Below are 13,260 nucleotides of genomic sequence, written 5' to 3'. Positions count from 1 at the left end.
TGTCAGTGCCTGTGGAGTCAGAAGAGGTTGTAGGAGCTCCTCTATGTGGGTGCTGGGAACCGAACCAGGGTCCTTGGCAAGAGCAGCAAGTTATCCTAACTGCTTTGCTCCTCCAGGTCCCTTGCACAGACTTTAAGAAGATGATGGATAGTCCAAATCGATTGCTGCCCTGAGAATTTAAAAACTTCAACCTCTTAGCTGATTGCTAAGGTCCACAAAAATCTTCAGCCCTCAAAGAAAGTAGTTAACTTGGTGACTGGTCCTCAGCCATGGGTGCTGGCCGGCGGCTTCGTAGGGCATCCACCTCCAGAGATGGAGCTGCTATAGCTCACGGATCCAAACGCCCCGCCCCCAGAGGACCCCCATCTCCGCGCCCCTGGGCAGCCCGCGCTCCCTCCGCAGGTGGCCGCGCCGGAGCCCCGCCCCCGCTCGCTCCCCAAGTCGCGGGGCCTCGTCCGCTCTCGCGAGATCCGGGCCGCCGAGCGCTCGGGGCCTTTTCAAATCGCGATCCGTTACCGCTCCGCCGGCCGTCGCCATTGTAGCGCTCGGAGCCCTAAGCGCGGCCGAGGCGGAGCCCGCGGCGGGATGGCCGATGCCGACAAGCCCGAGGCGGCCGCGGGTGACGACGGCCCGCAGCAGCAACCGGCTGAGCCGCGGCGAGACCCGCACCCCGGCGAGCCGGAGAAACCGCCGCGCAGCAGCGCCAACGGCGTTAAAATGTATTGTCTCCCCCGGGCGGGCGGGCAGGGCGGGAGGCGCGGGCGGCCCCGGTGCGGGAGCAGGTGCGGCGCGGGCGGCCCCGGCCTCCGGCGCGCGGAAAACGGTCCCCTTTAAAAGGCCCGAGGCTAGCCTCATCCCCGGGGAGGACCTAGGGATGACATCATCGGTCCTTTCCCCTCCCGGCCCGGTTCCGAGCCCCGGTGAGGGCCGCGTGTGCGGTGGTGGTTTCTAAAGTGTTAGAGCTGACCGAACCCATTGTGTTCCTCTTAATTGGCTTTCGGAAAAGAGGGACTTGGTCTCCTCCACCCACCCAGTGATGGTTGTCGGCCGTGCAGGCTGTTTTGTTTTGTTCTTTAAAAAACAAACAAACAAAAAAAAACAACACAAACTCTGTGTGGTGGCCTTCATCTTACTATAATTCACTTATAATAAGATTAAATTACTGAAATATAAATCTGTGTCTGGCAGAGCTGGGAATGGAACACAGGGCCTCGTGCATTCTTTAGGCAGGCGCTAGGCCACAAAAATGACACCCCCAACCCATAAAATACAGCGTGTTTTAGAAGAAAACCCAAGGGTTGAAGGTTGGATCTATCAATCTGTGTCAGTAGAGAATTCAGTCGACATTAATCCATAAGATCTTAAGTTATAAGACAGTAGGATAGGGGCAGATTGTGCTCGCCTGTCTTGTCACGTGGGGTGATGTGAAGGCAAACATTTATTTTCCTGTGGTTTATTCTGTAAAACTGAAGTTGAAAATGTGTAATTTGTTAAAACACCCATCACCTCTCAATTCTGCCTCAGTAGAAAACAATGAACACATGCTCATAATTAAATCAGGAAAGGAAAATGCCTTTCTGGCTATTCTGTGTCAAAGTACTTGAGGTAGTGATGCTAACATTTGGACCAGTTTGTTGGAACAGGATTGAATTGATTGCAGATTAGATGGGGTAGTTCTCCTCAGCTTTGTCGCGACAGCCTTAGGATGTATTGCTCTTAGGATGACATCACTGGGTATTTTCTCTTAACCTCTGAAAATGTACTTAAGAGAACTTACCCTAGTTCCCTGAGGCCTATCCTGAGCGTTAGAAGTCCAGTGTTTGCTGTTTTCTGATGCCTGTATTCACTTTTGGAATGATAGTGTGGAGAGGCACCTTAAGAATGCCCATGAGGCAGAGTCCATTGTGTTAACCTTTGCATTGGCTAGAAATAACCTTAAATATGGATTTTAGTTCCCCTACCCCCCTGGTGACTTTTGAACAGGAAGCATTGTATGAGCAGAACAGAATTTTGCAGGGATTGGATTTGCAGGGATTGGAAGTCAGTGCAGTTTGCTTCTGGATGGAGAGAGTGCATGTTTCTCCACCATGGAGAAACCAGAAAGCAAGTGAAGCTTATCTCTTACGCCTGCCAAAGCCTGGGCTTTTTCAGAGATTTGCTATTAAAAATAGAAAAAAAAAAGTGGAGTGACTAACATACAATCAGCTTGCATGTTTTTGGATTCCGTTTCCATGGATTTAATGGTGAATTAGAAATACCCGTATTGTATCTATATGGAAAGTAAGCATACATAATATATGCATTGTTTTGGTATTATAAGTGAGGAAGAGATTAAATAAAGTAGTGCGAGATTGTGCTTAAGTCACATGCAAACACTATTTTGGGAAAAGGACTAGAGCATCTGCGGACTTTTTTATCTGTGGGGTGGAATGGGGCTGAGGGATGACAAGTATGTATTATTAGTTTGTGTCTAAGCATGAGTGTGCCGCCCTTTCTTCCTGAAGAAAATAATCATTGAATCCTCTAATGTTGGTACTCTGTGAAGCTAGCATCAAAACCTCTATTAGACACAAAAATACAATGTTTACAGTTGCATTGCAGGATGGGAAAAGAAGTGAGAAAGAACCATTTTCTAATTTAAAGAGAGAAAATATGGGGCGGGTATTAACAATAAATACAGATTGTTTCCTTATTCGAATTCTTTCTTTCCATTTTTTCTCAGTGTTGAGTAGAGAACAATACACTAAGGAATTTCATACATATCTGATAGCCCAGCATGAAGTAGTCACAATGAGTACTTAGGGCCTTAAGTCTTATGTGAATCTACAGTGTACCTGTAGAGGTGGTTGAACACCCTAAACTTTGGGCTGATTGCCATGCTTTTAATGATAAGTCATTAAAAGAATTTTGAAGACCAGACACTGCTTTACATCCATTGACAGCTTCGAAGTGAACCATGTGGGTTTGAAGCGACTTGTATTAAGTTAGTTCATAGTCACAGCAGACAGAGATGGCTGTCTTTTGATCCTTGAACCTTACATTTTAAAGGTTCAGTGAGTATCTGTTGAAGATGTAAGAAATTTCGAGATCATGAAATTCATGGAAAAGATTTAGTTGGCCTGTTCATCTTTAGACAGGAATTAAAGATCCTATTTCCTCTGTCTACTGTAAACTGGAAGCAGAAACTATCTTGTGACTCGTCATTAGTCTTGTATGATTTCAGGTGTATTGTGCTACTTTTATACTCAGCATTAGGGTAGGGTGAAGTGATTACTAATAAAGCATCAGCTTTATCATGAGTGGAGATCATAACTGTGATGTTTGCTCCTCAGATTTTTTTGATTTGCTATTATACAATGATTATTGTAATTGAACTAATTAATATACCTGTGAACTCATGTAGCTAGCATCTTTTTTTTTTTTTTTTTTTTTTTTGGTTCTTTTTTTCGGAGCTGGGGACTGAACCCAGGGCCTTGCGCTTCCTAGGTAAGCGCTCTACCACTGAGCTAAATCCCCAGCCCCTGCTAGCATCTTTTGTAGTTCCAAATATTTTACTACACGTTGTCTCCAGAACTTGGCTACTGGAGATTTATATGCTTAGGCAAACATCTCACTAGACTTGTGGTAATGATGCTGTACCCTAATCCCTGATGTTTTCTTTGAGCTTTGTTTTTGATGTCATGAAGTATTTGGTTTTCTGTGTCTGGTTTATTTCACTTAGCACACTGTCCTTCAGGTTGCTGCCGATGGCAGGCTTTCCTTCTAAAGGCTGATCTCTCAATCAATCTCTCTCTCTCTCTTTCTCTCTGTGTGTGTGTGTGTGTGTATTGTCTGTGTGCGCGCGTGCACGCACATCTGGGATATATATACACACATATACATACACACACACACACACACACACACACACACACACACACACATATATGCGCTCACTCCCACCTTTTCTTTAACCAGTCTTTGATCAGTAAGCAGATATTAGTTCAGTTCCTTGTCTTAGTTATTGTGAAAAATATAGTAAATATGAGTTCAGATACTGAGATGAGGTTATTTCTTTCATCAAATACAAAAAATGGAATTGCTAGGTCATTTTATAGTTTGGTTTCTGATATTTTTAAAAGAAACCTTTAGTTTTCCTCTGGTCAGCCTTTGAAGTAAACATAAAGAAAATATCCTAATAATATATTTTGTAATGAATTGTCAAGAGTATTTTAAGCAAATGCTTATTATAGTCATATAACCTTCATTCAGCCTGGTGAAGAATAGAGGAACTTAGTGAGTACTTGAGAATTGTGTGTATTTTCACAGTGACTTATCCAGGGTGAGAGTAGACAGAAGGAGGATTCTTATCACAGACTAGGTATCTTCTTACCTGACTTCAGACTGGAGCCCTTCAGTGAGTTCAGTGGGAAGTGCATTATTATGCAGATGGTTCTTCGGAGGAATGGAAAAGAAAAGGTTTGTTATGTCTACTGTAGCTAGGAACCAGAGAAGAGGCCCTGTGTATTTTGGCTGCTTGTTTCTATTCTCAGAAATGCCACTTTATTCACATGGAGGCACATTCTAGAACAGTTGAGAAGACCCCTTTCGATTAAGCCATTTCTTATAAAAGAATAAGGTTGATAGAGAAGTTGTCCCTGTCAAAATCTGAATAGCTGGTGAAGCAAGTTTGGTACTGTTTCTTGATTGTGGTAGCATTTCTCAAAGATGGAGCCACCATCTGTTCATAGTATGGATTCTGTTTGTTTTTGAGATAGGGTCTGATCTAAGCTCTGACTAACTTGGTGCTATGTAGTCCAGACTGGCCCTTAGCTCTGTCCTCTTGCTTCCATCTCTTTGAATGTTGGCATTAGAGGCAATTACTCATCATTTTCAGTGAGTTTGGGTTTGAATGTTGGCATTAGAGGCAGTGTACTCACCATTTTCAGTGAGTTTGGGTTTGTGTCTGTGTATGTTTGTGTGTGTGCACGCATGTATACTTTCTGAGAAGTTTCTCATTGAACCTAAATCTTCACTGATTAGGCTAACTGGTTATCCAGTAAGGTTCTAGAATCCATTCTTCCCCCACCCTCTAGCCCTATAGGAACTGCAGGTGTGTATTTCCATGCCCAGCTTTCTATATCGGTGCTGGACATCCTAACCTCTGCACTCTGCTTTGCAGAGCAAGTGCTTTACCAACCTCCAGAGTGTGGGTCTTTAGCTGGCAATTGCAAAATTACAACGTATCCAGCATATGATGGTACAGTCAGTTGCCATTCTAGATACAGTGTAGATAGCACAGTGGGCAGTTGTCACCTGGTCAGGAGAATGCTGTTTTCATACTAATGCAGTAAGAGGTTTGTTTATAGCCTTCCAGAATTGCTCACCTTAGAATTTTAGTCTGGATTATGAAATTTGGTTTATTAGAATAACCCATGTAGTTTTTAAGAAATCTATTTTCTAGGGTTGGGGATTTAGCTCAGTGGGTTCGGTACCCAGCTCCGAAAAAAAGAAAAAGAAAAAAAAAAGAAATCTATTTTCTTATTTATTTGAGATTTTGACTCATTAAATTTTATAAAAAAATTGCTTTTAAATTGTTAATGAAATTACTTTACGTCAACTAAAGCAATCCATGACTTAAATCCATGGTTGTTTCTATAATAAGATTGCTTTTGAGTCCTTGGGAGTTAGCAAGTTGAAAACGTGCCTACCTCACAAGAACCTGAGTTTGCTCTTCAGAACCATTTGAAAATATTAGCTGTGTGTCCTTGTAATTCTAGTGCTGGGGAGAAGGAGACAGGATTCCTGGGTCTCATGAATTTGGTAAGCTTCAGTCTGAAGATAGGCACTATCTCAAAGGACAGGAGTGGCATTTCTAAGGCTGTCCCCTGCTCCTCATACATGTGCTCACAGAGACGCCTGTGCACCTGCACATACACATACACTACATATTGCTTTAAAAGTGTAAATTGTAGTTTTAAATATAAATCCAGATTTTTATCTGTAGGGATTACTTTAGGTACATACCCATCCATATCTTATTTATTCCTATGTTGGTATATGGCATCATAATAGTTGCATTGTGATTGAAGTTTTATAAATTGATTTTTCCAATTAGGTCCATTAAAAAAGACTGTTAGATTTTGTCTCATGATGTGTTTAATTATTTCCTGTCTCTTCAACTCTAGCCTTTCAGTTTAGATAGTATTACTAATAAAACAGACACAATTCTATGACATGTCCTGTCCTGTGTTCAACATGAAGCTATATAAGGATGTCTTTAAATTTTTCTGCATTTATCTAAGTAGGGAATAGGTAAAACTCAACATACAGTGAGTATGAGTATATATATGTATTGAATAGACAGATAGATGTGACTATATATTTTGATTCTGGTTTTAAGGGAAGAGAAAATTCTAGGGATAATTTGTTACTCTAAGCTTTTTCGATAATCATTGATTCATCTATTTACTTTTTTTGTGGTGGGGTGGGGGTGGGGGCAGAGTCTTCACTATAACTCTGACTGCTTTAGAACTTGCTATATAGACCAGGCAGTCTTTAACTTGTGGTAATCTTTTATCTGTCTCCTGAGTGCTGGAATTATAAGTATGTTCCACTGTTTTTATAATATGGCCAGCTTTTAAAATTAAATTTAGTTAAAACGTTTTTAAGAATTTTTCTTATATTCACATTTGTGTGTGTTTTGTGTGTATAGTGTATGTGTGTGTGAGCCATGATGTGCAGATTGGTATCAGAGGACAGTTTATGTAGTCAGCTCTCTCTGTTTTCACCATGGGTCCTGGTCAGGCTCCTGTAGCAAGTGCCCTCTTGGTGTTCCAGTTGGACTTGCGAGTTGAATAAAGTTCTGAAGATTAATTCTCCCTAAATGAGATTCTGAGATAATTCACATGCTCCCTCCGTTGGGTCTATCAATACTTATTAATAGTGTCATGGGAAAAATTGGGCTTGGGGATGCTTACGAGTGTTAACATAGAAGAAAAATGCCAGCTGTTTGTTAGCTTAGAGATTGATAAGCTTGGACAATATGGAGCCTTGGACTGACTTCCTGCTTCTTTGCAGAGTTCTAGCTTAATTGAGAATTTTGTGAAGTGTCAGTTGTCAATGATTGATACACAGAGTTCCATTCTTAGAAGCTCAACTAAAGGTGCTTTTGTTTGTCTTTTAATTCGCAGGGAGAATGATGAATCAGTGAAGGAAGAAAAATCTGATTTAAAAGAAAAGTCTACAGGAAATAAGAAGGCCAATCGGTTTCATCCTTATTCAAAAGATAAGAATTCGGGCACTGGAGAAAAGAAAGGTCCAAATCGGAACAGAGTGTTCATTAGCAACATCCCCTATGACATGAAATGGCAGGCTATTAAAGATTTGATGAGAGAAAAAGGTAACAGTTTCTTCAGTAACTTACTGTTGTACTCTTGTGTAGGAAGGGCAGGAAACAAGCAGACTTTTATTCCTCTTAGCTACACAGACTCAGAGAGAGAGACTTTTCTTTCTTGACATGTGCATTAATCTTTTCTTTTTCCTTCCACTTGGCAATTTCATTACAAGGAAGTATGGACAAATGAAGTCTTTTCTTTTGCCATTTTAGTGGGATAGTGAAGCCAGCATATGCATGCCACCAAGAATTCTGTTAAACTGATTGCTTTGTCTTGTTGAAGTTTTTTAAATAGATTTTAAAAGGACTATTGCATTAGTTAAGCAATGCATTTAGCTTGTTAATGTATGTATAATAAGGTCGATTTTTTTCCCCCAAAGATGTTTTTGGTGGAGTCTGGAATCTGGCTGTGGAATTCATTTTGCTTGCATTGTCACGACTGCCACGATGCTGTCCTTGCAGTTCTGTATAAATGTGTCACTGCTGCTGCAGTTCTGTTTTCAGAATAACTGAAAACTTCCTCTTCTACACATGCTTGGTTTTGGGGGAAAATAATGTCAATACTTGATCTTGTAAAAGTTAGTTCTGTTATTTCTTGAAAAATTGAGGTTCAACAGTCCTGCAAACTATGTACTTGGCTTTGAGGGTGATCTTCTCTAATAATTTTTTTTAATTGCATTGGTGTATCTGTTGTAAGGTGACAACTATTTGACTGGTTTTATTCACTGACTATTTAGAAGTGTGTGGCTTGCTGTGAAGCATTACTTGTAAATTTAGTTTACTGATGGCAAACATGATTGAAGACATTCAGGTAGGAAGTCACCTTAAAACAGCTGTTGTGTGTAGGCTGACCAAAGTTATTTGAAAAGTGCTAATGTTGTTAATACGATAGGCTGAGGGACCATTTGTATGTATATGTGCATTTGTTCACCAACCATACCATGCTGGCCAAATACGATCGATCTGCAGTATGAATTGGGTTAATATGGTTGTTAGCTTTTTTTAGAGAATGTGGATGAGGTAATTTCTGAAAATTAGTTAAATTTCTACAGCTATCGATAGGAGGTATGTTGATCTGGTCCTGATTGCCGGTGAATAATAGGTGCTTTTCTGTAGAGTTGTGCACAGGTGTGCAGTAAAGCAAGATACTGGCGTTTAAATGTATTGTTTCTTGGTATCTTCCTTTTGTATGTCTTATGTAGTTGGTGAGGTTACATACGTGGAGCTCTTTAAGGATGCGGAAGGAAAATCAAGGGTAAGTGCTGTGGGCCATAATCTGCTCGAGGTTTAAAAGTTCCTCAGCAGTTTACTTTTGTATATTACTCTACCAGACTTTTGGAAACTTAAGTTTCATTTTGTTTTACTTTAAGATTTGAGGTTTTATCCTAGCAAGTCTGACATGCCAACCAAACTAGCTACCTGAAAGGGATGGGTTTTGTAAATGCTCATAAAGGGCATTCATTTTTCTAATGCTTTAAGGTATGCTTTTTCTTAGCTAATAAAATTTTAATATTGCTTTTTGTTGTATTTTGATGACTTCAGGGATACTTTAAAAGTCACTGAATTGATAATATTCCCTAAGAGTTTTATGAGAGGCCTGTGGCTTAAAGGTGTTAATTTAGAATATAATTTTGAAACTTTTATTGAAAAGTTAATTTGTTAGCCTGCAGGACCATGTAAGAGGCAGTGCTCTGACCAATTGGTATGAATGATGTCTATGACTAAGTTGGCCTGGAAGCTGATGATAGGTTTGACTTAGCAGCTTGAGTATACTGAAGAGTATAACGGGAAGCTCTGTGACAGCGTCTCCTCATAGTCACAGCATGGTTGGGTACATGAGAAATACAGATTTTGTCATCACACTCAGGTGGCACTTTGAACAGTAAATAATCACAGGAATTATTTTTAAAAAATGATTCTGTAAGCTTCTTTAGCATGGTTAATTTGTTTTACATGCTTCCAGCTAGATGCTTCTAAATTGTGTGCAGCCAGCTTTAATCTAATAGATAACTTTCTTAAAAGCAAAATTCATGGGGGCTGGAGAGATGGCTCATCAGTTAAGAGCACTGACTGCTCTTGTAGAGGACTTGGGCTCAACTCCAGCACCACATGGCAGCTCACAGACCATCTGGAACTCAAGTTCCACGAGATCTAACACCCTCTTCTGGCCTCTTTGGGTACCAGACTAACACATTGCGTATAGTCATACATGTAGGCAAATACTATACATAACATAATAACTTTAAAAATTCATGTTATTGAATTGCTATTTTAATTAGATTTAAAAAGTATATTGTGCGCAACATATCTCGAGATATTATTACTGCATAAGACATGGTATCGGGGCCTTCAGTTTCTTCCTGTACTTACTGTTGACCGAATTCATACAGTGGCACTCGTTTATTTTTAAGAAAAGGCACCTGAGAGTAAGAATGTACTCCAAGCTTGTAACATGTTAGATGGATTTTAAAATGTGTGGAAAATGCATGGTCACTTGCCTGTTACATTCTGGAGATGTAAAAGAAAAAGAAAATGTGTTCTTGATTACTTCTTAATGACTTAAAGATTAGAGTTTTCCATTAAATTCATCTACTGACCTAAAATGTTTTTTTTTTCTTTTGCATATATTGACAATCTACTGGATACAGGGTTGTGGGTAAGAATTTTTTTAAAAGTATCTTACGTTAAATTAGTCTTGTGATTGGGAATCAGAAATCTTTGTACATAAGCATTTCTTATATATTTTCCCCTATTAAGCGTGGTTGAATTCAAAGATGAAGAATTTGTAAAGAAAGCATTAGAAACTATGAACAAATATGACCTTAGTGGAAGACCTCTGAATATTAAAGAGGTAAGTTTTTTGTATTTGCAGTTTAAACTTGAATTATCTGAACATGCTTCCTTTGATTTTTTTTCATTTTTTTCCTCATATAGTTTTATGGCTACTTTTTTAAGGATAGATGCTTATAAAAGAATTGTAACTTGTGATTATTTTACTTGAGATGATTTGCTTTAATCCTTAAGTTATTCTTTATATTTATTTAGCTTCTAGTTACAGATAAAGATCCTCAATTTAAGATAAAAATCAGGAAAAATTTAAAGATGGCAAACTTCATTTGCTATAAACATTTTCAGCTTTTAGAATGTTTAATTGAAAATTCAATAGGTATTGTAGTCGATTATGGGTTGCTTGAAAATGCACATAGTTTGCTATTGGAATAAGATTGGCATTCTTTAATAAATTTAGATTCTATAAGATTAGAATTTAAGAAGCATTATTGCTTAATGATCTGTGTAACTAGAACTTGGAATAATCTACAATGGGGACTTTTTCTTTGTAGAGAATTGTAGTATAAATAGATTGACAAATGATCAGAAGGTACTTTACATAGTAGCACTTACAGGAGTAGTGGATCTTGGTAATAATTAGCTGGGATAACACTCAGTTTCATGGGCTCTTTTATTTTATGTTGTTTTGTCATATTAGTTTGGCCATATACTCACTTAAACTCATCCTTGCTAAGCCTGTACTGAGAGAACTAGACAAGGTTATTTTGAGTCTGAAATGTTGAGCTAATACTGATGCTATTCATTGATTGGCATTCCACAAGAGGGAGTTTTGAGTTCCAGCTTACCCTTTCCAGCGATGTGACAGTGCCTCATTTCTCTAGACTTTAGTTAATTTGTTATAACGCCACTGATAATACCTAACTAATGTGACTTATGAAGACCAAGTGTGGTAAATAACTTATAGCTTACTCTCTGTCACTAGAAAAGCTAAATGACCCAGGAAGAGGAAACCACATACCTTTGTTAGCTTTCCTTGTCACTGAGATAGGAGAAATACTAGAAATCTCTCTGATAGTGTTGTAAAAACTCAGTGTTATGTTTTCTAGTTACTGTACTTTTGATATTATGGAAAGCTGTTAGCACAGTGCTTAAAATAGTCCAATTCTTTCATAAACGTAAATTGTAGAAACTGTTCTCGTTCGTGCTTGCTGGGGTCTTGTTCTTTAGTGTGATGATAAGCGTCAGCGCCTTAGTACCAAAAATATCATGTCTCCTACGTTCTTGACTGGAATTAACTTCAGATTTCTTGAATCCTCATTGATCCTGGGATTGTAGTTACCTAATGAAAATTGGCAGAGATTTGGTAGGGAATGTTTAAGTTTTGTGGATTGACTAGTCATTTATTTGCTGCTTTTATGCATATGCCAGGACTTAACTTTAGAAATGTTCAGCATCGGGGCTGGGGATTTAGCTCAGTGGTAGAGCGCTTACCTAGGAAGCGCAAGGCCCTGGGTTCGGTCCCCAGCTCCGAAAAAAAAAAAAAAGAAAAAAAAAAAAAGAAATGTTCAGCATCTTAAATAATTGGTTCCAATTTATAGTCCTCTAATAATTTGATGATCATAGTTTGCTATTTTATAATCCTGTCTCTGTTTAAAAAAAACAAGTATTATAATAAAAGCTCCATAGAGATGCTATAGACACTAAGCATACTGTGTTTATAGTATCTTTCTGTTTTCATTGACAGAACCCACTGGGTGTTAGAGGCTCAGGTTGGGTGATTGTGTTATGGTTAAGTTGCAGCATATCGAGGAGCTCAGATCTACTGTTGCGACCCTAGAGTGAAGGTTTAGGATGCCTCTATTTTTAAGTATTTTAGAAGGGAAAAAGGGGTCAAATTTAGTTTTAGTAAATAGCGAATGATTTACTTAACTCCCCAGCTAATGTTTAGCAAAGGCAGTCATTTTCTGATTTACAAGTCAGTGACTGATAAAACTGCAGGGACTGCTTGCATAGTTATCTAATGGAGGTGCACTTGAGTGTTCCTTAGCAGCTTTAGTATTGTGTCCAGTTACATGAAGGTCAGTAGGAGTCATACACGTGTTAGCAGGCCCACTGTAGCAGTAGCAGTTAGTGACTGGAAGGCTGGACAGCAAGGGGAAAACAGGAATGAAAACTAGGATTATATGTGGTGTGTGTGTGTGTGTGTGTGTGTGTGTGTGTGTGTGTGTGTAATGTTTACATGTGACAAAATAAATATACTACTATGAACTATTAATACAAACAACCTATGAATTTCAATAGTTGAAGGACTTCTCTTTTTAATCCTCCTGTGTAGGTAACCACTTTTTCAATTTTGTGCTTGTACAAGTTTTTCAGTTCTCAAACTTGAAACATTTGTGACTTGCTTTTTTGATGCTGTGATGACATAATATAATAAAATCAACTTATGGGAGAGTTTGTTTTAGCTCACAGTTTGAAGGGTGATGCATCATTGTGGGGAATTCAAGGCAGCAGGATACTGAAACAGCTAAAACCATAACCAGAAAGCAGAAATATGAACGTGTGCTCCACTCACTTTTATACATTGCAGGATCTAGTACAGGAAATGGTTCTGCTCACGAGGAAAAGTAGTTATAATTAATGTAATCAAGGTTATTCCCTACAGGCTTACCCAGAAGTCATCCCCCTTTCCCTCCATGACTCTGAGTCTGTCAAGAAGTAAACAGAATGAGCACTAAGCATCCTGACTGCTTATTATAAAGTCTCATTGCATTCGTTGGCAACATGTATTCACTTCTATAATCTTTTAATGTCTTTATCATGAAGCAGCATACTGGAGTCAGCATATGTTTATTCTCACATTCATTTTTTTCCCTTTTGTCATTCTGGCTATGCTAGAAAATTTATTAAAGTTATCTTTCCTTATTTACTTTAAGTCAATATTTACAGACTGAGATAGCAGAGAAGTTTTTGATGAGTATTTTCTTTGAGAATTTCATAACAATGTATTTTGATCATTTTACCTCTTTTCTCCTTCAGCTCCTCCCAGATCCACTCCTTCTTCCTCACCCTCCCAACTTTCTTTGTGTTCATCC

At 39.0% G+C, this 13,260-nt stretch overlaps 1 protein-coding gene across 7 annotated transcripts in view; it reads left to right on the top strand.

Moving 5' to 3' along the window:
- Positions 1-463: 463 nt before the first annotated feature.
- Positions 464-13,260, top strand: part of Myef2 (myelin expression factor 2) — a 35,881-nt gene continuing 23,084 nt past the window's right edge. For 3 of the 7 annotated variants that reach the window (XM_087654379.1, XM_087654377.1, XM_087654378.1), the window contains exons 1-5: positions 464-719; positions 7,173-7,381; positions 8,578-8,630; positions 10,024-10,031; positions 10,133-10,226. In XM_087654379.1, the coding sequence (XP_087510505.1) occupies positions 586-719; positions 7,173-7,381; positions 8,578-8,630; positions 10,024-10,031; positions 10,133-10,226 (498 nt within the window). In that variant the 5' untranslated portion in view covers positions 464-585. 7 annotated transcript variants of the gene reach the window in all.

The sequence above is a fragment of the Rattus norvegicus genome, chromosome 3 (assembly GCF_021556685.1).
Source record: "Rattus norvegicus strain SHRSP/BbbUtx chromosome 3, alternate assembly SHRSP_T2T, whole genome shotgun sequence".
Lineage (NCBI taxonomy): Eukaryota > Metazoa > Chordata > Mammalia > Rodentia > Muridae > Rattus > Rattus norvegicus.
This window is presented reverse-complemented; position numbering and strand designations above follow the sequence as displayed.